The sequence below is a fragment of the Helicoverpa zea genome, chromosome 22 (genome assembly GCF_022581195.2).
Source record: "Helicoverpa zea isolate HzStark_Cry1AcR chromosome 22, ilHelZeax1.1, whole genome shotgun sequence".
Classification (NCBI taxonomy): Eukaryota; Metazoa; Arthropoda; class Insecta; order Lepidoptera; family Noctuidae; genus Helicoverpa; species Helicoverpa zea.
Genome location: NC_061473.1, coordinates 7,591,232 through 7,617,360, shown reverse-complemented (window position 1 = coordinate 7,617,360; position 26,129 = coordinate 7,591,232). Strand labels below are relative to the sequence as shown.

The following is a 26,129-nucleotide window of genomic DNA, read 5'->3' as shown; positions in this document are numbered from 1 at the left end:
GGGTGATGACTGAATAAAACCATGAAAAATTAAGTCAACTGCTTATATTTTGTGTAAGTTATTAAAAACATCTAAAGTATTATATCTACGCGTTTCGCTCAGCACCACAGATCGACGTTTACTTGCAACTAACATTGAGATAATAATTGGCCTAGGGTTTTTGTTCAAGGCGCAAAGAACGCTGCGCTGAGTAAGTATATAGAAATTATTTATCAGTGAGAAAGAATTTTCCGATTAATATTTCCTTCGATTTTGTAATTTATTTTCGATGCTAGCTGCAGGTATCGTCTCACAGTCTTTCTTAAAAATAGATTATATTATTACCTTTTTACAATCGAGTTACTTATGGTCGTTCGGTTTTGATCTTTCCTCCTGAAGAATATAGATTAAAATTCTTGAGAAGTAACTCGGCGGTAGTTTGACTGAAATCCTCCAATGCAAGATTTCGATAAATGCTACTAAAGAGGTGTTACATAATAGAAATAAATTAAAAAATTGGACTTTAAATACATCGAGCGACTTCATTCGTTTTTAAATGCGAGCCAAAATAATACGGAATGTCAATACAAAAAAATAATAATCAATTCGTTATTTAACAATATAATATATGGCTAAGGGAACATAATAATTCGGCATTTTTAAATATAATTCATGATAATATTAATTTATTGCACAAAACAAGTTTCTAATGTTAAATTGCCAGCTTATCGTTGATAGGCGTTCTTCTTGGTTTTTAAAACATAATTTTATTGTTCATTATAAATAAAAATATTACTGTAATTAATTGTCAATTTTTGCGTAGAAAAAATATGGAAAATATTTCTCTACAGTTGACTATTCAATCAATATACTTTTTACGGTTTTTTTACAAGTATTTGGATAAATCAATAATAATTAAATAAAATCAAGATTTTTTTTTTGTTTTCTTGACATCATATTAAAATCTATGAATAAAAGTTATATTATTACAGTAAAAAATTACGTAGTCTAAGTGCAAGATATCACAAGTGTCTTAACTCACGTATTATACAATTTATTCTAATGATGTTTGCACAATGGTTGAAGAAATTACAAATGTTTAAAAAAATGTGTTTTTTGAATAAGTTACAGATTTATTTTTAAACTAATATAATCAACATGAGTAAAATAACCAATTTCATGTTACATTGGCTGGAAAAAAGTGAAGTCAAAAAGTATTTATTAAAGGCATTGAAAGTGCATTGTTCCGTTAAAAAAAACTTGTGCGAGTATCACGTTCATTCACGCCTTAATTATATCAAAATTTTATTTAAATATATATAAGAAAAAAACACTCATAATTTAGTCATTAAATATTGTCCTGCAATCATGACTCGAGGGGACTATACTCATTTATCGATTTATCGATATTTTGTCTTGTTAGGAGCATCACTAAGGGTTACTACCACAGCTCAATAAATAAAAACTGCGCGAACTATATATTTTTAAACCGTCTTCCAAAAAGAAGGTTTTCAGTTCGTCGGGATCTTTTTTTATTTAGTCATTTGGTTTCTAGCACCTTCAAAAGATAGCAATAGACAAAATAAATACTCAAATATATTTAACGATAATTATATGAAATGAGCTGTGTTGTAAGCCCTTAATATATTTTTAACAGCAGATTTATCCACATAAAAAAAAATAGTCTATATTCATCTGTCAGATAAATTCAATGATTTGCTAAAAAAAAACAGGCCTTGTCAAATAACGCTATGAAGTTGGCTATTATTAACTAACTGCCGTTCGCAATATTCTTCCAACTGTTGATTTGCTTATATAGTTCAGATAGGAATTCGACATTACTCGCATGGGGCTAATGTCAAATTCTATCGGTATTAAGCAAATCAATACATAGATAAAATATTGGGAACGCTGTATGAGATAGTCAAAATGTATTACGACATCGTGAATTTAATGCTAGCCAACTTCAGACCGGCAAAGTTACTTGAGAAGATCTGTACTATAGTATTAAAGTAAAACTCAATGAATATTCGTGTAAATGAGTATAGTCCGTTTAAAAGTTTGGTGTTTCGTACTACACATCTATTAAGAATGGTGAATCTAGGGCTCCGAGGCCAGCGGCGACTCCGCCCTCGTTGGCGTCGGCTAACTTCGTGCGCAACATGTGACCAACTTGCCTGTTGTGGAATACTTTGTCTTTTGTCCTGTAAAAAAATAACTGTTAGTAAAATTATTTATTTCACTTTGTTTCTTACTAACAATCCTAACTAATATTATAAAATAATGTGAAAGTAACTCTGTCTGTCTGTTTTTTCTTGACGCTTAAACTACTGAACCGATTTGTGTGAAATTTGGTACAGACATAATTTGGACCTTGAGAAAGGACAGGATGTCGCGGGCAAAAGCTAGTAGCTAATATGTCATCTGGACTTATAAAAAGTATTTTTGTTTGAAAGCGGTTATCTCAGGAACTGCTGGTCCAATTTGAAAAATTACATAAGTAGTACTTACCCAATGATAACTCCAAATATGCCGAGCTCTGAAACCAAGTCGACGACTGGGGGCGGTATCGTCGCGCCCGGACGAATCACGTAGCCTGAAACCTGCGGGATAAAGTAAAATAACATTAATGAGAACTAAAATACAGCAGTGTTATCGCGGCCCTGGTACATAAAGGGCTTAAGAAGGAACATGATGGGTTTTAGTCAGTAAGAGTCTGACATTTCCTCACTCAGGCTTCTTGGATCTTATGCACGTAGAAATCAATATACAGATACTGTTATAGCCTTTTTATCGCTCCACTGCTGGGCATAGGCCTACTCTCACACGGAGAAGGATTGAGCATTAATCACTGTAATAGTAATTTGTGGAAACTTTGTTGAATGTTGAATGTTGTACTGTAGTAATATTGTATTTGTAAAATTTAATGTGGCGCATGCGCAGCAGCGCGTACACGTTGTATATGTATGCGGTGTGTACTAACCAGTGGCGGCACGATCCTCTCCATGAGTATGTATGCGGCTCGCTCGCGGGAGTGGTACACGTTGTATATGTATGCGGTGTGTACTAACCAGTGGCGGCACGATCCTCTCCATGAGTATGTATGCGGCTCGCTCGCGGGAGTGGTACACGTTGTATATGTATGCGGTGTGTACTAACCAGTGGCGGCACGATCCTCTCCATGAGTATGTATGCGGCTCGCTCGCGGGAGTGGTACACGTTGTATATGTATGCGGTGTGTACTAACCAGTGGCGGCACGATCCTCTCCATGAGTATGTATGCGGCTCGCTCGCGGGAGTGGTACACGTTGTATATGTATGCGGTGTGTACTAACCAGTGGCGGCACGATCCTCTCCATGAGTATGTATGCGGCTCGCTCGCGGGAGTGGTACACGTTGTATATGTATGCGGTGTGTACTAACCAGTGGCGGCACGATCCTCTCCATGAGTATGTATGCGGCTCGCTCGCGGGAGTGGTACACGTTGTATATGTATGCGGTGTGTACTAACCAGTGGCGGCACGATCCTCTCCATGAGTATGTATGCGGCTCGCTCGCGGGAGTGGTACACGTTGTATATGTATGCGGTGTGTACTAACCAGTGGCGGCACGATCCTCTCCATGAGTATGTATGCGGCTCGCTCGCGGGAGTGGTACACGTTGTATATGTATGCGGTGTGTACTAACCAGTGGCGGCACGATCCTCTCCATGAGTATGTATGCGGCTCGCTCGCGGGAGTGGTACACGTTGTATATGTATGCGGTGTGTACTAACCAGTGGCGGCACGATCCTCTCCATGAGTATGTATGCGGCTCGCTCGCGGGAGTGGTACACGTTGTATATGTATGCGGTGTGTACTAACCAGTGGCGGCACGATCCTCTCCATGAGTATGTATGCGGCTCGCTCGCGGGAGTGGTACACGTTGTATATGTATGCGGTGTGTACTAACCAGTGGCGGCACGATCCTCTCCATGAGTATGTATGCGGCTCGCTCGCGGGAGTGGTACACGTTGTATATGTATGCGGTGTGTACTAACCAGTGGCGGCACGATCCTCTCCATGAGTATGTATGCGGCTCGCTCGCGGGAGTGGTACACGTTGTATATGTATGCGGTGTGTACTAACCAGTGGCGGCACGATCCTCTCCATGAGTATGTATGCGGCTCGCTCGCGGGAGTGGTACACGTTGTATATGTATGCGGTGTGTACTAACCAGTGGCGGCACGATCCTCTCCATGAGTATGTATGCGGCTCGCTCGCGGGAGTGGTACACGTTGTATATGTATGCGGTGTGTACTAACCAGTGGCGGCACGATCCTCTCCATGAGTATGTATGCGGCTCGCTCGCGGGAGTGGTACACGTTGTATATGTATGCGGTGTGTACTAACCAGTGGCGGCACGATCCTCTCCATGAGTATGTATGCGGCTCGCTCGCGGGAGTGGTACACGTTGTATATGTATGCGGTGTGTACTAACCAGTGGCGGCACGATCCTCTCCATGAGTATGTATGCGGCTCGCTCGCGGGAGTGGTACACGTTGTATATGTATGCGGTGTGTACTAACCAGTGGCGGCACGATCCTCTCCATGAGTATGTATGCGGCTCGCTCGCGGGAGTGGTACACGTTGTATATGTATGCGGTGTGTACTAACCAGTGGCGGCACGATCCTCTCCATGAGTATGTATGCGGCTCGCTCGCGGGAGTGGTACACGTTGTATATGTATGCGGTGTGTACTAACCAGTGGCGGCACGATCCTCTCCATGAGTATGTATGCGGCTCGCTCGCGGGAGTGGTACACGTTGTATATGTATGCGGTGTGTACTAACCAGTGGCGGCACGATCCTCTCCATGAGTATGTATGCGGCTCGCTCGCGGGAGTGGTACACGTTGTATATGTATGCGGTGTGTACTAACCAGTGGCGGCACGATCCTCTCCATGAGTATGTATGCGGCTCGCTCGCGGGAGTGGTACACGTTGTATATGTATGCGGTGTGTACTAACCAGTGGCGGCACGATCCTCTCCATGAGTATGTATGCGGCTCGCTCGCGGGAGTGGTACACGTTGTATATGTATGCGGTGTGTACTAACCAGTGGCGGCACGATCCTCTCCATGAGTATGTATGCGGCTCGCTCGCGGGAGTGGTACACGTTGTATATGTATGCGGTGTGTACTAACCAGTGGCGGCACGATCCTCTCCATGAGTATGTATGCGGCTCGCTCGCGGGAGTGGTACACGTTGTATATGTATGCGGTGTGTACTAACCAGTGGCGGCACGATCCTCTCCATGAGTATGTATGCGGCTCGCTCGCGGGAGTGGTACACGTTGTATATGTATGCGGTGTGTACTAACCAGTGGCGGCACGATCCTCTCCATGAGTATGTATGCGGCTCGCTCGCGGGAGTGGTACACGTTGTATATGTATGCGGTGTGTACTAACCAGTGGCGGCACGATCCTCTCCATGAGTATGTATGCGGCTCGCTCGCGGGAGTGGTACACGTTGTATATGTATGCGGTGTGTACTAACCAGTGGCGGCACGATCCTCTCCATGAGTATGTATGCGGCTCGCTCGCGGGAGTGGTACACGTTGTATATGTATGCGGTGTGTACTAACCAGTGGCGGCACGATCCTCTCCATGAGTATGTATGCGGCTCGCTCGCGGGAGTGGTACACGTTGTATATGTATGCGGTGTGTACTAACCAGTGGCGGCACGATCCTCTCCATGAGTATGTATGCGGCTCGCTCGCGGGAGTGGTACACGTTGTATATGTATGCGGTGTGTACTAACCAGTGGCGGCACGATCCTCTCCATGAGTATGTATGCGGCTCGCTCGCGGGAGTGGTACACGTTGTATATGTATGCGGTGTGTACTAACCAGTGGCGGCACGATCCTCTCCATGAGTATGTATGCGGCTCGCTCGCGGGAGTGGTACACGTTGTATATGTATGCGGTGTGTACTAACCAGTGGCGGCACGATCCTCTCCATGAGTATGTATGCGGCTCGCTCGCGGGAGTGGTACACGTTGTATATGTATGCGGTGTGTACTAACCAGTGGCGGCACGATCCTCTCCATGAGTATGTATGCGGCTCGCTCGCGGGAGTGGTACACGTTGTATATGTATGCGGTGTGTACTAACCAGTGGCGGCACGATCCTCTCCATGAGTATGTATGCGGCTCGCTCGCGGGAGTGGTACACGTTGTATATGTATGCGGTGTGTACTAACCAGTGGCGGCACGATCCTCTCCATGAGTATGTATGCGGCTCGCTCGCGGGAGTGGTACACGTTGTATATGTATGCGGTGTGTACTAACCAGTGGCGGCACGATCCTCTCCATGAGTATGTATGCGGCTCGCTCGCGGGAGTGGTACACGTTGTATATGTATGCGGTGTGTACTAACCAGTGGCGGCACGATCCTCTCCATGAGTATGTATGCGGCTCGCTCGCGGGAGTGGTACACGTTGTATATGTATGCGGTGTGTACTAACCAGTGGCGGCACGATCCTCTCCATGAGTATGTATGCGGCTCGCTCGCGGGAGTGGTACACGTTGTATATGTATGCGGTGTGTACTAACCAGTGGCGGCACGATCCTCTCCATGAGTATGTATGCGGCTCGCTCGCGGGAGTGGTACACGTTGTATATGTATGCGGTGTGTACTAACCAGTGGCGGCACGATCCTCTCCATGAGTATGTATGCGGCTCGCTCGCGGGAGTGGTACACGTTGTATATGTATGCGGTGTGTACTAACCAGTGGCGGCACGATCCTCTCCATGAGTATGTATGCGGCTCGCTCGCGGGAGTGGTACACGTTGTATATGTATGCGGTGTGTACTAACCAGTGGCGGCACGATCCTCTCCATGAGTATGTATGCGGCTCGCTCGCGGGAGTGGTACACGTTGTATATGTATGCGGTGTGTACTAACCAGTGGCGGCACGATCCTCTCCATGAGTATGTATGCGGCTCGCTCGCGGGAGTGGTACACGTTGTATATGTATGCGGTGTGTACTAACCAGTGGCGGCACGATCCTCTCCATGAGTATGTATGCGGCTCGCTCGCGGGAGTGGTACACGTTGTATATGTATGCGGTGTGTACTAACCAGTGGCGGCACGATCCTCTCCATGAGTATGTATGCGGCTCGCTCGCGGAGTGGTACACGTTGTATATGTATGCGGTGTGTACTAACCAGTGGCGGCACGATCCTCTCCATGAGTATGTATGCGGCTCGCTCGCGGGAGTGGTACACGTTGTATATGTATGCGGTGTGTACTAACCAGTGGCGGCACGATCCTCTCCATGAGTATGTATGCGGCTCGCTCGCGGGAGTGGTACACGTTGTATATGTATGCGGTGTGTACTAACCAGTGGCGGCACGATCCTCTCCATGAGTATGTATGCGGCTCGCTCGCGGGAGTGGTACACGTTGTATATGTATGCGGTGTGTACTAACCAGTGGCGGCACGATCCTCTCCATGAGTATGTATGCGGCTCGCTCGCGGGAGTGGTACACGTTGTATATGTATGCGGTGTGTACTAACCAGTGGCGGCACGATCCTCTCCATGAGTATGTATGCGGCTCGCTCGCGGGAGTGGTACACGTTGTATATGTATGCGGTGTGTACTAACCAGTGGCGGCACGATCCTCTCCATGAGTATGTATGCGGCTCGCTCGCGGGAGTGGTACACGTTGTATATGTATGCGGTGTGTACTAACCAGTGGCGGCACGATCCTCTCCATGAGTATGTATGCGGCTCGCTCGCGGGAGTGGTACACGTTGTATATGTATGCGGTGTGTACTAACCAGTGGCGGCACGATCCTCTCCATGAGTATGTATGCGGCTCGCTCGCGGGAGTGGTACACGTTGTATATGTATGCGGTGTGTACTAACCAGTGGCGGCACGATCCTCTCCATGAGTATGTATGCGGCTCGCTCGCGGGAGTGGTACACGTTGTATATGTATGCGGTGTGTACTAACCAGTGGCGGCACGATCCTCTCCATGAGTATGTATGCGGCTCGCTCGCGGGAGTGGTACACGTTGTATATGTATGCGGTGTGTACTAACCAGTGGCGGCACGATCCTCTCCATGAGTATGTATGCGGCTCGCTCGCGGGAGTGGTACACGTTGTATATGTATGCGGTGTGTACTAACCAGTGGCGGCACGATCCTCTCCATGAGTATGTATGCGGCTCGCGCGCGGGAGTGGTACACGTTGTATATGTATGCGGTGTGTACTAACCAGTGGCGGCACGATCCTCTCCATGAGTATGTATGCGGCTCGCTCGCGGGAGTGGTACACGTTGTATATGTATGCGGTGTGTACTAACCAGTGGCGGCACGATCCTCTCCATGAGTATGTATGCGGCTCGCTCGCGGGAGTGGTACACGTTGTATATGTATGCGGTGTGTACTAACCAGTGGCGGCACGATCCTCTCCATGAGTATGTATGCGGCTCGCTCGCGGGAGTGGTACACGTTGTATATGTATGCGGTGTGTACTAACCAGTGGCGGCACGATCCTCTCCATGAGTTTGTATGCGGCTCGCTCGCGGGTGTGGTACACGTTGTATATGTATGCGGTGTGTACTAACCAGTGGCGGCACGATCCTCTCCATGAGTATGTATGCGGCTCGCTCGCGGGAGTGGTACACGTTGTAAATGTATGCGGTGTGTACTAACCAGTGGCGGCACGATCCTCTCCATGAGTATGTATGCGGCTCGCTCGCGGGAGTGGTACACGTTGTATATGTATGCGGTGTGTACTAACCAGTGGCGGCACGATCCTCTCCATGAGTATGTATGCGGCTCGCTCGCGGGAGTGGTACACGTTGTATATGTATGCGGTGTGTACTAACCAGTGGCGGCACGATCCTCTCCATGAGTATGTATGCGGCTCGCTCGCGGGAGTGGTACACGTTGTATATGTATGCGGTGTGTACTAACCAGTGGCGGCACGATCCTCTCCATGAGTATGTATGCGGCTCGCTCGCGGGAGTGGCGCATGCGCAGCAGCGCGTCGCGCACGTCGGCGCCGTACACGTTGTGTCCGCCGCCCTCGCGCTGCGGCTTCAGCACGAACCTGACGACAACATACACATTAATGGCGTCCACGCCCGATTATGGCCACGGCGTACTACAAATACTAAGTACTCGATTTTCAACGTATTAAGAATTTGCTCTCCTCTCCGAGCCGGTCTGTCTGAACGGATCCTAAGTGTCTCCTTTTAAAAGTCGGTTAACTTACTTTTCGGCATCCTTAAGGCCCATTTCGACGGCTCTCTCCCCACTCTCGTCGAAGTCCAGCGAGTAGAGTCCAGTGAATATATCTCTGACTCTGTTGGTGGTCGCTCCGGCGCCCATGAATTGTTCCAAGACGCCCGGCGCCGCTAACGCTTGTTGCACCTTCTTGGTACCGGCTAACTGGTACTGGATCGACGGGCATTTTATGGCTCTGAAAAAAATGTTGCATGTAATATATATTTTTCTTTGTTTATTTAGGAAACAAAGTTATAAAAAAATAATACATACAGACTGTCGAGCTCCATATTATAAAGTTAATACATAGTACTATTATAATAGAATGCAGGCAATAATTTCAAATGGAATACATATAAATATAAACTGCATTGTGAGTACAACTAAATGTAAATATTGAATTTGAGGAAAAAAAGAAAATGAAATCCTAATAAAAATACCTATCCTACTAATATTATAAATGTGAAAGTTTGTGAGAATATATGGATGTATGTTTGTCATTCGTTCACGCAACAACGGCTAGACCGATTTGGTTGAAATTTGGTAATTGTAGATAGGTGATACCCTAGCTAGACTAACACATAGGGGTACTGTTTATCAACACACCACACGGGCGAAGCCGTGGGCGGAAGCTAGTTACGGGCCGTTCAAGTATTACGTTACGTAAGTACTATAGGAGGGTGGGAGGGTCTTCGTTTTGCTTATTTTGGATGTAATGGGGGGTAGGGAGGCCAGATGATGATTACGTCATCGATAGTTATTTACTTTTTTACACGAATGGCAACCCTCACATTGTTTATGCTTGAAAACGAAACGCATTTTTGGGGATTCCTGCAAATACACACATACGTTTAGGCACTCGCTTTAGAATCGATTCGGGGAATTACCGCGGCTGTTCACTTGTCTAAATTGATTCTGTCAGTGTCAGTGTATTGTTTTTTTCGGATACTATAACATTATAAATATATTATAAAACAAATACATTTTTTATTGAAAAATGTTTACGTAAGCATGGGGGGAGGGGGTAAAAGCTTTGCTTACTTTTGCTGACAAGGGGGATGGGGGGGGGGGTAAATAATTGTAATAAATCTGCTTACGTAATATTTGAACGGCCCCTTAGTTATAATGATACTTACGTGGATCTCTCGACACGGAGCCTGGCGTCCCACTCCCTTTGCGAAGGATATTGTGCAGGCTCGTACCCTGAGCGGTAATACGCCACCGCAACTGCACGGCCATCCCTGTGTGAAACATAACAGTTAACAAACAAAACTAAATAAATTACTTGAAATTCCATCATCCTCCTCCGAGCCTCTTTCCCAACTATGTTGGGGTCGGCTTCCAGTCTAACCGGATGCAGCTGAGTACCAGTGCTTTACAAGGAGCGACTGCCTATCTGACCTCCTCAACCCAGTTACCCGGGCAACCCAATACCCCTTGGTTAGACTGGTGTCAGACTTACTGGCTTCTGACTACCCGTAACGACTGTCATGGATGTTCAATGACAGCCGAGACCTACAGTTTTGCCATCCGAAACACAGTCATTGGTGTCTAAGTTATACTTAGAAAGTACATACAAACTTAGAAAAGTTGCATTGGTACTTGCCTGACCTGGAATCGAACCCGCGCCCTCATACTTGAGAGGTTGGTTCTTTGCGCACTAGGCCACCACGACGTTGAAATAAAATACTTGAAATTATAAGGAGACAATTTCTAGTCGTTGTGGGAGAAAGAAAAAATATAATGGTCAAGTACCAAACTGGATTAAAATGAAAAGCGCAAAAAGTGGTTTACTTTCAGTAACTCTGTGATAAAAAGCGCTAAAACGGCTACACCGATTAATATGATCGGCAAATAGATAGGTGGTAAGTAATTGTAGACGGATATAGCCACTTTTAACACGGTTGAATTACTTAGTTATTCTAGGAAGATGGGTAATTGCAAAATGTTATATATAAGTATACTAACAGAATAAGCTGCTTCTTGTCATTCAAAGTGGTCTCTTCATAAATCTCGTTCAGTGTTTTTCTGTGAATCTGAAAAATAACAAGAGAAAATTGAAATAAATGAATGGATCTTCAAAAAAAAACCGGCTTCAATTATCTACTTAAAACCTTCTGACAAATACTATGCTGCAAACCGCATCAAAGGTCCAGCCAAACGCGAGATAATCACGCACAGAAACACCTACATACAGGTCAAACTGAAAACCTCCTTTTTTTGAAGTCGGTTAGATAACATAAAAAATGAACTTACCATAATATCGGGCCGTTTCTCAGCAATTTCAAATTCATGGAATCTTTGATCGCAGATGTTGTAAGATACTTCTTCGACCACAAACAGGATGACTGCATTCGGCACGCCGAACAGGTCGTAAGCATCTGTGATCCCGGAACATAGGCCCGATAGCGCTTTGTTTTCTGGCATCTGAAAATTTGCATATTATTAAGTATGTATGAAAGTAACACAACGTCCCAGCCTCGATTTATAATTCTCGCGGAATTAACGCTAGGTACATATTTTTCATAACATTAAATATCATGGGGTTTTGCGGAAACCTGTAAAAAGTGATGCCTGATTCCATAATTTATCTGAATATATAGACCAAAATCAAAAAGCATTTACCAAAATCAAAGAAAAACGTAGTTATGGTGTATTTTAAAGGAGTTATATTATAAAACTGGTAATACGTATACATAAGTTAAGCTTACATTTTTGATCAAATCGGGGTGTCCCAGCTGTCGCAGGATGTAACTGAAAATTTAAAACATACGTCAGTCTCCGTTCTAAAAGAGAAAACTGCTCGATGACGTCATTGTTGGTGTTTCGTTAGAAAGTTTTGGAAAAAAAATTTAACAGCTTCAAAAATAAAGTTCGAAAGAGTAATTCAATAATTTTATATTGAAATAAAAGGAGCCAACGAACGAAGACGGTACCATAGACCAAAGCAATTTTAAATGGTTTTTATTTTAACAGAGTTAAAGACAAATCTTGTATTAATTTATTTATAGTTTTCCCAAACCATGTCTATGATACCGATCCACAAAAAAAAAACAAAGATCGGATCTCATTTTCTTTCTAGATCTTTCCATCATTTATCTATATTCCATATTTCCATATTTATTTATTTAAAATTTTAGAAATTTTCATCATTCATCAGCTACCGAACATATGACGTCATCAAAGCAGTTACGTCAAGTCACACCTGTTTGTAATATGATGAAATCTAGTCATAAAACTAAAAGTCATGCTACATACACGGACTAGTAAAAAAAGTAGCTACATACATGTACAAGAAAATACATACACATGGTGTGAGCGAAAAGCAAATCATAGTGGTACCGATTTTTTTGCGCAGCTGTTATTTTTCTAGGGAAAATAGCATTTTCAACTGCACCAAAAAACGGTCAGATTATTATTTCGTTCACGTCAAACTCATGCAAGGCCGTTCACTCACACGATCAATTTCCGCGTGAGTGGACCGCCCTAAAGGTACGTTTTCAATTCTTGCCGCCGACTGCAACTGTTCCATGTAAATACATATAAACCAGTAGTGCAGCTGCGGCCAGCTTCATGCAGACGCGGCATGTGCGGTCGGCAGGAAGACTTAAAAACATACCTTAAGAAAAGCACTTACTACATATTACAAGCATAGTATAGTCAAGAGTACAGTTCTTACATATTACGATGACTGTGCGAAAATTCAGACAAAATTACCAACTATAGAACTCGTGTTTTTTTTGCTGTATCTTATATAGGTATAGGAATTTTACAGTTGGCAATCCGTCTTAATATTTCACAAGTAATGATGACAAACGTTGAAAAATTAAGTCCCATAAAATACAGCTACATATAAGTAGGTACAATACAATACATACAAGCTAATAAATATTTAAATTAATTATGGGTTTATACATTCAAGTACAGTCAACTTCAGGTCAGTGGTAACAGGTTTATAGGAATATCGTACTTATTACTATTGAGTTAAGGTGCATGACAGTTACCACTGATATGCAGTCTACCGTACATGTGATAGTTCTAGGCTCGCAAGCTATGAATTGAAACTGCTTTGAAATGAATGATCTGAAAAACTGTATGTTTTGGTTATGATAAGAATGAAAGGAAAGAAATGTCCACGTTTTGTGGCGGTTTTCACATAAAGTACAAAGCTAAAGATTGAAAGAATTAGCTTCATCTACATTCAACATTGTGGAAAAATTGCACCCTTTTAGCCCGTTTTATTAGGTCGACCCGTATGCAATTAACTATCAGTCTTACTTATAAAAATCTCTAATCATCTTCTAAGCATCATTTTAACTAATTACTACTTAAGCATTAAGTAGTGATTAAATGTTAATTAAGACATGATTAACCAATGCTTATAAGTAAGAATTTTCTTAAACAGTCTTTAAGTATTACTTATTATTTAATTCACGTTTATAAGTAAGGCTGTAATGTTTAATGTTATTTAACCATCTTCAAAGGATCGTATTGCTGAACTGATCTGATACTGAAGCCGGAAGATATGAACAGCAACTTCATATTGAAACATATCATGGCTGTATATAGACTTATTAGAAAAGTCTTGATAAAAAAAAACATGTTTTTCTAGTGATTATAAACGATTAATTTATTATGGTTTTCAAATTTAATTTGCTCAGGTTTATCGAAACCTGGTATTTGTAGTATCTTACGGGCCTAAGCCAAAGTGAGATACTAATTTATTGATGTGATAATTTGGGAAGAAGAATTTGGTACTGCACTGAAATTATTGTCTAGGTCTAGCTGTAGAAATTTTCTTACTATACGACATGTGTTTAATATAGCTGCTTTTTGTAATGTGAGGTAAGTGAATTTAGATAGATTGAGGGCATTCAGGCTATTGAATATTTGTTTTGGGATGACGCCTGTAGTTGAAATAACTATTGGGACTATTGTCACGCGGTTCATTTTCCAGACTCTAGTTATTTCTTCTTGTAGTTCTGTGTATTTCCTGATCTTCTCTGTAATCGTTTATTGTATGTTGTTTGTATTTGGTACTGCTATATCTATTATGTATGTGTGTTTACTTTGCTTATCTATAAGTGTTATATCGGGTCTATTATTGTATATAGTATGATCTGTGATGATAGTGCGGTCGTAGTACATCTTATATCGCTGATTCTCTAAAACCGATTTTGGTGAATATTTATAATATGGTGCGTATGGTTCTTGCGTGAGTTTGTGTTTGTCTGCTAGTTTTTGGTGTATGATATTGACGAGTTGGTTGTGTCTCTGTGTGTAATCGTTTTGTGTAAGTGTGCTACATGCTCCTGTGATATGTTGAATGGTCTCCGGCTTACTGTGACATTTTCTGCATAGGTCGTTTCTCATCGTGCTGTCTCTGATTATATATTTCCTATAGTTTTTCGTATTGATAACCTGATCTTGTATCGCCAGCATAAATCCCTCGGTTTCTGGGAACAATCCACTTAATTCTAACCATTTATTAGAAGCATCTTTATCTATGAATATCTGATGTAGATCGTTCGGGTGCCTACCGTGTAGTTCTTTTTGCTTCCATTTTCTGTGTATGTCTTCTATATGTTGTGTTTTATTTTCTGTTTCTATGTTATCGTCGTTGCTTAAATTTAGTGGTGTGTATTGTTCATCTAAATCGCTTATAGCTTTGTGTAATGTACTATTGTTTTGTTTCCGTCTGAAGAATTGCTTAAGATTTATAATTTGTCGTTTGTGAAGATAGCTTATTTCAATTAACCCTCTCCCTCCATCTTTTCTAGATAAAATGACTCTATTATTAATCGATCAAAGACACTTGAATGTTTTTTTTAAAAATATTTTTAATTATTCAGCCTGTAGTTTGAGTAAATCACGTTGTAGAGGTTATTCCACTTTATATTCCAAACAATATTATTATTCGATAGGTATAGTTCGGCCATTCAGAGAATGCGTTCCTGACACGTCGCGATTGAACTGACGACGTAACTTTGCAATGGCGTTGCAGTTACGATAAAAATATTTTTGCTGGTTGTTTACCGTTTTAACAATTGAGGAGCATTAAAACAACATTATTATATCAATAATCAATTAATGTTATAATTTTGTGCCAAACTGAGTGTCAAATAACTTGGTAAACAATATTTTTCTAAATCTATACTGCGCTATTACAAGGTTATGTCAGCGGTTTATATTTTGTAGTGCTGTGCTAAAAATAACAGGCAAGTATCGTAATCTGTTCTTATACAGTTATAATATAAAATAATACGTTTTGATTTTCTTTTTAAGAATTGGAAAATAATGGACTATAAGACTTAATTATAACTTTTATGAAATATAAAAATAAAACTATGACCAAACCGCATTTTTATACTTAGATTAAAAATGGTAACCCCAAATGGCGTTATGGGCCGCCATTTTGTGACGCTAAAACAGTCGTCCGTTGTCGTTTCGTGCGCATAGACCACGTTTTTCAAGTGTTTTCGATCTGTTTTTATTTGATTACCCGGCTTTTGTTAGACCGAGATATCAGGATTGATTCTGTTATTGATAATAATATAATTATACATGTAGGCGAAGATGATGATGAAGACACCACCTCCTCAAGCAAATCGGAGTCTGATTAATATTCTGTTCGCACATTCAATTCAATGTACTTGTAACAAAGAATAAATAAAACAATTTTATTATATGAATATTACCTTTTTTTGGTTTCCACTTAAATAACTAAAATATAAAACAAATGATTCCGCCAATTTAAAACGAAAATAATCTTAAAATAATGCGGCGGTTCATTTTGAAGGAACGGTAACGAACTCAGTGTTATGTTGTGCCCATCACTAGTCGTGACTAACTGATAGGTGTCAGGAACGCATTCTCTGAACGGCCGAAGTATAACTACTTGCAATTGTTTTAAACTATTTCACTTCAAATTAAAAAAAAATAACCCTAAGGGAAGGACGAGTATTTGTTACCGACTAAAGGAAATTGCAAATATGACTAAAATAAAATAAAATAAGTAACATTGAATATGACAAAAAAATCGTAAAATAATTAAACTACCAACATCTGAATTTTTTTTATGTTATCATTTATTCCTTGTTTCATGTTAATCAAAACTGCATTTCATGATTGTGACTAGAAAAAATTCTTTGAAGAATATGACGAAATGTTATTTTTGTTTCATTTTAAGTAGTTCCATTTATATTATACAAATACTAGGTGCCTTAGTTCATTTTCATCCAGATTCATTCATATGTAAATAAATCTTCAACACGTTTTAATTATTTACTATCTAGACTGCAATCCAAATTTCAGTAAATCTCATCTACATACATTCTTCATAATATCTAACGGTCTATAGACCTATGGTATAAACATTTTGGAAGGTCTGCAAGTTTCAAAACTCTGGAGTCCTATGAAAAACTTGTTGTCAATGATACGATGACGAAGCAATTTCAAACGCTCATTAGACACCACTATTAATATCTACGAGTAATTATTATCAGTTAACATGATAAAAACCATTATAAACTCCTTATCTCTACCTACTATTTGACATAGTCTTTGTTTGTTACGTATGAACGATGATTCTCTATAATTTATGGCGAAACTTGGGCTCCCAATGCACTTTGACATTAAAGCATGGCTGACTTGAAATGTTTACAATTTTATCGACATATCAAAACGAAATAATCTATTTTTTGAAAATCTGATCCTTTATAAGCTGTCCGTTATTTTTATGTAGCGTAATACTTAGTGAATTTGGCTCCCAACGTCGCCATGTCAACTGCAAACATGATTCTTGCAACATCAAGTAAAGCTAAGCGTGACACTGATGACAATGAACAAAATATGTTTCACAAATCAGCTTCTCAATGGTTCCATTGTCTTAGACATCGAAATAAATAAAGCACATGATGAGACCTTGAAGATTCTTGATACAACATGTAAAGTATGTGCAATTGTGTATGAATGAAAACACAAGCGTCAAATCACTTTTTGAAAGATGTGTACCCTAGGCCATACCCAGCAAAGATTGGACAGAAATACACATTAAAACATTTGTAACATAAACACCGTTCTCAATTTTCCGTACCAAATTTGGAAAATAAACGGAACTGACCGACAATGCAGGCGTGGACAGGTAACATCTCTCAAGCGAACGTGCCACGGCAAAGCAACCAAAATCTTACAATTCAAATACATGCGTGAAATGGTGACATAAAAACTAAAAAAAAACTGCTTACCTAGTGCTAATGATACGATATTACATCTGGAATATTGAACAGCATAATACAACATCTTAACTAGGAAGCGAAGTCTAAATACCATGCCTGAAACCACCACAGTGAAGCAAAGCGTAATACAGTGCAACAAACAACGGAAGAGTACGAAGTAAACCGAAGCACTACGGAGTAAACCGAAGGATAGAAGATGCAGCGTGCATAGATCGGAAGGATAGCAGCCACATGAGAGATGTTCTGCTGAACGGTGGGGACTGATACCTAGATGTGCCACAGAACTTTGGAATAGTAATTTTGTAGGTTGTTAGTGATCTAAGGTATCAGATCCTCGCCGCAGCGGTGTCGGTACCGAGACATTGTTGGCAGATACGACGTCATGGCTCCAAAGCTTGAGGCCACCGTGTTAAACTCCACTTGCTTGATACTGTTACTGTCCTCGTTGTGCATCAGGTAATCGGAGCGGAAGAGACCGAGGCTGATCGACTGGAAATATTTAATTCTGTGAAATTCTGTCCAATCCATTGTAACTATGTGTTATGAATGATTTTGTTTTATCCGCCCGCCAGTCGCACCGTCACCTACTGTACAGTATATACAAAAAAAACATATTTTTTATTGTTAAATATCTCTAAAAATAATTCATAAAATCTGTAGTTGTATACAATTCAAAATTCCCAGCATATACTCGTATAAAAATCTTTATGGAGCTAAATATAATAATTTCTTATCTTAGTATATGTACATTTACAGTGTAGTAAAATTACATTACGTCTTCGTAGTTTATTCAAACAAGTACCTATTTTCTGATAGCGCTATATTTTTTATTATTAAATAAATGTGCTTTGCTCTTTCGAAGGGTTAAAAAACCCACACGATTTAAATGAACTATTCAACCTAAAGTAGTCTTACAAAAAATTGAGACATTTTGAGAAGACAGCTAAAAATATTTTTTAGTTCAGATTTAAACCGTGAGAGTTTTTTATAAGTAACCCTTAAGCTGGGATTCCACCAAAATAGTTCGCACACAAAGGTTGTAACTTTGCAGATATTTTAGAAATGTTCACATACAATTTGTTAAATGCTAAAGCGAGTAGTCTAAAAGAAACATTTGCGTGCCGCACACCGGTAGAATCTCGCCTTTAGGCTCAGTGCAATGAATTAAACCCTTACTCCCTGAAAGCTGAATACTATTCCAATAACTGGTTTACTAATGTGATTTACAATTCCGGTAATAAAATCCTAAGGGCCGATTTATCTGAGGAATAAGTACAGCGGTTTGACATACTATTTTCTATACAAAAGCTGTCAAAACCTTATACAAAAACCTTGACAGATAAATGCTAAATGAAATTAATAGTTACATACATCTTTTTTATTTTACTAATTGAGAGAATTAGCTTAGAATGAACTAGGTCGGTGATAAAATGGTGATCCTATACAAGTAGTGAAATTCATTTTTGGTTGGTACATGACAAAAAAATATCTTGCAAGCACAATTACTGTTATGTACCTATCTCACATTGTATAATTATTACCTTACAATTACATACATGTCTTTTGTTCTACTAATCTTATAAAAGTGTATATCATATTATTTTTCTTACTAACGTCGGTTTTTTGTGGAAACTTACAATTGGTACCAACATAACGCAACTAGAAATCTTGGGCGATTGCTACAAAATAATAATGATACGCTCTAACAGTTTTCTTAAGGGATTTAGCAATAACTTGCCGGATGATTACATTTTATCATGTGAAGCAATAGATGCTAGCTAAACGGTCGGTAATGTTTTCTCCTATCCATACTTAAATACGGGAAACATAAATCCAAGAAAATCCCATGCTAGTTTGAATGACTAATAAGGAAATTATAAAAGAAAACTAGGTTAAACATTCACAATATTATTATTATTATGTGCATTTTCCTGTTTTCATATGACTGGTGTTTCCAACCCCGGTAAAACAATAATATCCTTCCTTAACCACATGATTCAACAACATACGGGGCTTTATTTCATAACACAGTGATTCAATTCATCAATGTGTATTCCATTCATCATAAATATTGTCCTTGTTCATACATTCATACTCATCTAAATACTATACCTACTAACGGCAGTTCTCAATTATCTATGCGTGGATTTGCTTACATAGGAATCCAATTCCTAATAAGCAAATCTATTGATACTTAGATAGAATATTGGAACAGAAGTAAGTGATCAACTGTGTTTTGTATTCATGTGAAGGTTGTAATAACTACAATTATTTTTTTTTTTAATTATGAACACAAAAGCTTTTCAATTTCTGTTGTAAAAAACAAATGTCAAATATATTGACAGATATATTTTCCCGCGTATTTAATTTCAATATGGCGTTTAGGTACTACATGTGAGAAGGTGTTGTGCAAATGTTAACCACAAAATATGTTAAGAATTTTGTTTTAGGTCTCCACTACCATACTGTCTCTGTATAGCTATATGTACAGCTAGCTAGATATACAATACCTACATGATAACTACGATCTAATTCTACAGGTAATTTTCGAAAAAAAAAACCGTGCAACCGAATTATTAATTGAATTTCAAGGCATGGTAGTAAAACTCGATCACCTATTTCTTCGTTTTTCTTCTAAAAGATTGTTTGAATTAGGAATAAAATCAAGACGAATTAATATATTTTGTTCATGACATATTTTACTCGTACTTATCTTAATAATTGTGTTCTACACGACTTTCATATTTCCATTTAAACTTTTCCAAAACACTTGTTTCTAGAAATAAGTACGTGCCCATCATTATCAGACGTTTTATTTTCCCACAACAAGGAGGTACAAACCTCTTCACAACAGACAAGGAAAAAGCGTTAAGGTCTACCCACATTTGTTGAAACGGAATTGCTTAACACCTGCCAAATAAGCCTTTTTGTCCACGTAATATTAGTGTGACTAATTACTAGTTATTAATATTGGTGTAACCATTAGCATCGGCTGGGCTCGGACGACGCGTCGGAACGACGGCCAAGCAAACAACGAACCGTTTGTATAGCGGATCGGCGATTAGTTTGGTGATACGTTCTCGGCTTAAGCCGATTCCGCATCGATAAATGTGGTGAGACCCTTAATCACCACGCTTGCATTTCAATACTTATTAAAAAAAAAAGATTAATTATCAACAAATAGGTAGGTACGTAACGGAAAAAGCAAAACGAGCAAGTACTGTTCTTTGTCCTCTTGGCAGAACAGTTTTTTTTTTTTTTAATATTAGTTCAATTGCAACAGTTTTTTTTTTTTAATATACGGCCTCTTTTCACAGAGTAAGCATTGGGCTTGCTAACTATTTCTATTTTACAGCATCGAACAATGCAAATTGTGTTTGTAATAGGCACAAATTCGTTTGAAAAAAAGAAAGAACAATGTGTTTTCTTGAACAATGTATTTTTGGATTTAAGGGTGAATTGCACCATTTAACTACCAACTGAAACTACCGGCCATTGGTCAAATCAGCGATTTCACAACTGAAAATGGTTCGGTTATCGTTATAGTTAAATGGAGCAACTCATCGTAAATCATGAATGATTATAAAATGCATTGTTCGTTGTTTGCGGGCAACAAGTTCAGTTGTCCGCCATTTACAATAGTTTACTTGCAATTACGTTCAACAATTGTCTAAATGTTACGTATTATATATTTCTTGGATAGCAACACTGTAAATAGTTACAAAAATATTTTCAGTGTTGTCAGGTTCAAAATTATTGGCAAATAAACTCAAATTACAGGTTAGCACAATGTTAATTTAAACAATATCAAATCAAGTTGTAGCTTGTACTCAATTATTTACTTTTCAACGCTATTGATTTATGAGTAGTTAAAAGTTTAACAACTTAAAAAGGAGGTACATCTTCTATGTTCTACGTACGGTTGGTGCTATATAAAATTGAGTACAAACTCTTTTCAAGTTCTACAAGCTTAAAATATTTAAGTTTTCAAACAGAACTCAAAGGGGCAGTTAGTTTGTTAGTCACAGATACATACTTTACTAGAAATTGTAACACATTGGTTTCTTTTTATTTTATGAAAAATTGTTTTAATATTCTAAAAAGACAAAAGGAATGATCACCATAAAAACTTGTTAACTATTATGAATTTGAGTTCTTGCTAAAATCCACAAACTCATTTTTTTATATCAAATAGGTAGCTATAGGAGCTCTTTTGAAACGTCAAGCTAGTTGAACGGTTCCAAGAAGTGGGTCTCATGGAGAACTGATAAGAAGCTCCATAAACACTCTTCAATTCCCTAAAAAAAATATGCCTCTTACAGTTCCAGCATGGCGGTTCCGAATATTTTGTCTGTCTGTGGTTTTGCTCATTAGAAGTATTTGACATTATTTTTTTCAGGGGCTAATGTCAAAATAATATCTCTAGTAAGGAAATCAACAGATATATAAAATATAGGGAACAGCCTTTAGTCAGAGAGAATCAATGTCATACAATTTCCAGTATAGTATTCGTATTAAACATATAAAAACAGGCACAACTGAACAAATCGCCCGCGATTATAATAATATCAAAGCAGAGATTATTCGACAGCCTCACTCACACATTCATAAAGTAGCCGTAAGTTTTTTCATAAAGTGCATCATCTATCTATGTTCAGCCAGTTTTTACCTTACAGTTTTTGCATAGTTTATTTTTATTTATTTAATCGTTTTAATTCTAGGGGTAGATTTTTCAATCGCCAGATAACTTTTTTTGCAAACAATATTTTTGTCGTTTTGACAGTTTTTGTATAGAAAAAATGACAAATCGCCACAAAAATGTCTCAGACAGAACTTAGCTGATTGAAAAAGCCCAAATTCACAGACAAAGTAAACAGTTGTTTTCCGAAAAACTGATGTTTATGCTGTCGGTGACAATGGACCCAACTAGTAAAGATTTTGCATAACAAAGTATGGAACTAGCTTCACCTTGTTAAATCGGACCGTGCAGCTGTTAGAGCCTCGACTCTATTATAAAGTACAGAAGTTACTATTTATTTTTTAAATTAGTCCTGTCCTTTAAAAAGGCCATGTGTATTAAGTATTTATTATGGTAATGATAAATAGACATGTATAGAACAGATGCGTCACATCAAATTGTGGTTAATGCAGTATTATTATATTTTATTCATAATTATGACATGCCTTGTTAACAAAAGTGAAGAAAAGGAAAACCGTTATAATAATTAGAAAGGGAAAAAACAAGCAAATATAAAAGATGTAGGTACTAGACTCTGACGTGACTTACTAGGTTTGGAAAAATATGGGTTTTGCCTATCAAATTTACACTTGAATGAAATGTGTAAGTATTTTAATACAAGACTAATCTTATATATCCCAACCACCGGCTAGCAGCGACCAGCGACTATGCTAAATCTATGCGAGCTAGTTAAGGACCGCATTTTTTATAGTACAGTTCACGCATATGAACTTTGCATTCCTGAAGCTAGCCACAGGATAAGCTGAGCTTCTTGACAAGATTTGTACGAGAATATGCGCAAGAGGTCAAATGGCTAACTTAAGAAATGCAAAGTTAATTGGCACAAACTGTAAATAGTTATCCAGGTTTCTAAGGCCTTCAAAATCCGGATCACTGTCATATCACGGTCTCAGCTGGCCTACATACTAAAATACAAATTTGGTGCAATTTTCGGCTAGTACTAAAAATGTGTGAATGCGACTCAACAAGAACGATCTCTACGATCCTCTACCTCTGAATTTCTCTGGAAACGGGTCCCAGGTGCCCGAACCCTGAAGCGATGCTGTTGATTTCCACCTGCTTCCAGGAGCAGTATGGTGTGTGTTTAGCACACTGGTTCTCCGTGTGGGGGCATCTGGATTCCAGCATGATGTCCGACCGCAGCATGCCTAATGATATCGGCTACGCCACATTGCACATTTTACATGATGTTCGAACGCCCACGGGTAATGACAAATTATATAATGATGATGACTTATTCATATTTAGTTGTGTTATGCAAAATCGATCTTTACTTTACCACAATATAATATACAATAATAAAAAGGGTTTTGCAAAATTTTCAGTTCCTTTTTGAAGTAAAAATCGCTTTTACAAACGTTTTTAAAAAACGGAATGTGAGTGTGGTTACAGAGAAAAATGCTGTGTGAATTTTAATAAAACTGCAAAAGAGTTAAAAATCTTTTAGAAACCATTCAAACGAATAAAGCAACGTTCATGTGTGTATAATCAATTATATTTAGAAGCTATTTTACTGCATCGAGATTTGTAATTATAATTCGCGTGGAACCGTCACAAAGTAGGTACTTTTGTTAGTTTTAAACGGATGAGATTACCTGTATTATACAAGTATTTTTTACTTCCATTAATGCCTAAGATTTTTAGGTTAATGTTTTTATATTTGGAACTTTTTATTCTAAAGTTGCTGTAGGTACATACCTACAGTTCAAGAAAACAACTAATTCCAGAAGTCATTATTTGCATTATTTTGTTTCATAATGAAATAAGTAAACTCTCAGAAAAATTGATTGGGGTTATAAGCACAAAAATATTTGTTCATAATATACAATTAAAAACCCTGAGAATTTTTCCGCTGTGGAATCCATGAATAGACATACATAACTGTAGAATAAAATTACTGCTTTTGTTGAGATGAGATGCCATAGTATCTAAAATTATATTTTACGAGCTGACCCGGCAAACATTGTTTTGCCATATAAATTATTTCTATGTAATATTTAGTGCATTTAGGGGTATGAATAGCCAGAAGCAGATTTTCAGACCTACTTAACATGCATATATTTGGTAAAAATCAGAAAATCCATTTCGGAAAAGTCAGGTAACTAACATTGCAACATAAGAATTTTATATATGAGTTCTTCTGTAAGAAACACTCACATTCCGTTTATTTAAATCAATAATGACGTATACCTGAGTGATTCCCTCGTTTCGCACTTTGACCCAAATGTCATAAAGGCTCCTTGTAAACTCGTCCACTTGCAGTGCATTCTGCAGTGTATGCTCCAAGAACTCATCGTTATGCGCCACCTATATCGTCATAAACATCATCATCATTATCAACATCATCTGCCAAGCCAAGAGAAGAACAAGGCAGAGACAAAATCATTTCACACGAATTTCAATATACTTTTTATATGTTTTTAACTCGCATCGATTTGCAACACAATTTGACATATTAATTGAAAACGCTATCAAGTGATATAAAGTTTTACTTGGATATCAGATAGAATTGTTAAAAAAAACTTACCTTATGCATTAGTTCGTTCAACACTGGTTGTAGTTCCACAGCCTTCTCAAACTCGCACTTTGGGAACGGTGAAGGCAACAACACAAATGGTGCGACCTAGGAACAAAGAGTAAGATTCAATAATTAAAATCTTTCTTTAGTAATTTCAGAACCACAATAAACTTTATACTAAAAAAATTAAACTGATTTCAATAATATGTATTACGTTAAACCTGTTACTAAGTCTGAAAAATATTATGCTGAAAACTGCATGCAAATTACTTCAGCCAAATGTGAGATAATCATGCATAAACACATACATGTAAGTTAAACTGAGAACTTCCCTTTTTTCGAAGACGGTTAGTAAATTCTGACCATTATTAAAATCTTTTGATAAACTATCTTTCAGTTTATGATGATGCATATTTTTTAACTTATTCATTATTATCTGATTTGCTTGATTAGGTGTGTGCGTATTGTTTATGGCACACAAACATGTTAAGCCCCTTAATTTAAAATCTATAAAAACATGATCTGAAGTTCTGCTCAGTTTTGAAAGAATCTTTTTTTAAATAAAGAAAAAGAATAAATTGCCATACGATGTTTACTGCTGAACACATCCTTCTATTGATATCTAAAACGGCCAGTTAGGCTTGGGCCTACGCTCAGCGCCGCAACGTACAATTTTAGATAAGCTTAATTGAGAAGGAACCTCTGAAGATACGCAAGTCACTATGAGCATAGAAAATTCAACATATGTTCGTACCTGGATCACATCTTTATTGAAGTGTTTCTTGTCTCGCATCGCCACTCCGTGCATTAAAGCCCAGTCCTTCGCTTTTTCTATTACGTTCACCAAGTTCTTCTGTTCTATAGGCAAAGGAATACACGATGCGAAGCGGGCTTGCGACATTTTTAAAAAGATATCGCCGAACAAATACTGTTTAAAATGTTTAGACGTGTTGCTCTGTTAGGGGCTTAGCGACGTATGATTTATTTTTCGTGTATTTATTGTATTTTATGTAGTACAAGGACTAGTTCATAATTTTAGTTTAAGATGTTTTCCTTTTGACAAACGTACAGCCAGGCAATGTGAATGTGAAATTGTGAATAAAGTTTTGTTTCATTGACATATGGTAGACAGTTGACTTGATGGCACTTGACATTTCGTAAAATGTCAACTTTTCATTTTGACATGTATTTCAGCTACACAAATTATTTGAATTCTATTTCAAATGTTGGATTCTCGCCACAGAGTGTCTTTGGTTAGCACGTGTGCCTAGAATTTTCAGCTGTTTTAAGTGTTTTGGTGAACTTTTGTGACTTAGTTTTGTGTTTGTGTGTTGTCCTTGTGTTTGTCTCCAGTGGTG

General features: G+C 38.9%; 1 protein-coding gene across 3 annotated transcripts; it reads right to left on the bottom strand.

Annotated features, from left to right (window-relative positions):
* Positions 1–29: 29 nt before the first annotated feature.
* LOC124641593 (glutathione synthetase-like) lies at positions 30–25,903 on the bottom strand. Of its 3 annotated transcripts, XM_047179736.1 has the most exons (13): positions 25,526–25,903; positions 24,781–24,876; positions 24,444–24,560; positions 23,265–23,414; positions 17,850–17,983; positions 11,969–12,011; positions 11,514–11,684; positions 11,226–11,293; positions 10,394–10,498; positions 9,247–9,453; positions 8,946–9,081; positions 2,491–2,582; positions 30–2,183 (listed from the first exon to the last, which is right to left on the bottom strand). In XM_047179736.1, the coding sequence occupies exons 1-13, from the start codon at positions 25,670–25,672 to the stop codon at positions 2,054–2,056; spliced, it is 1,596 nt and encodes a 531-aa protein (XP_047035692.1). In that variant the 5' UTR covers positions 25,673–25,903; the 3' UTR covers positions 30–2,053. The 3 variants fall into 3 exon arrangements, with proteins under 3 accessions (XP_047035692.1, XP_047035690.1, XP_047035691.1); XM_047179734.1 differs by lacking the exon at positions 17,850–17,983 and having other exon boundaries at positions 23,245–23,414; positions 25,526–25,902; XM_047179735.1 differs by lacking the exon at positions 23,265–23,414 and having other exon boundaries at positions 25,526–25,893.
* Between the last annotated feature and the right edge of the window lie 226 nt (positions 25,904–26,129).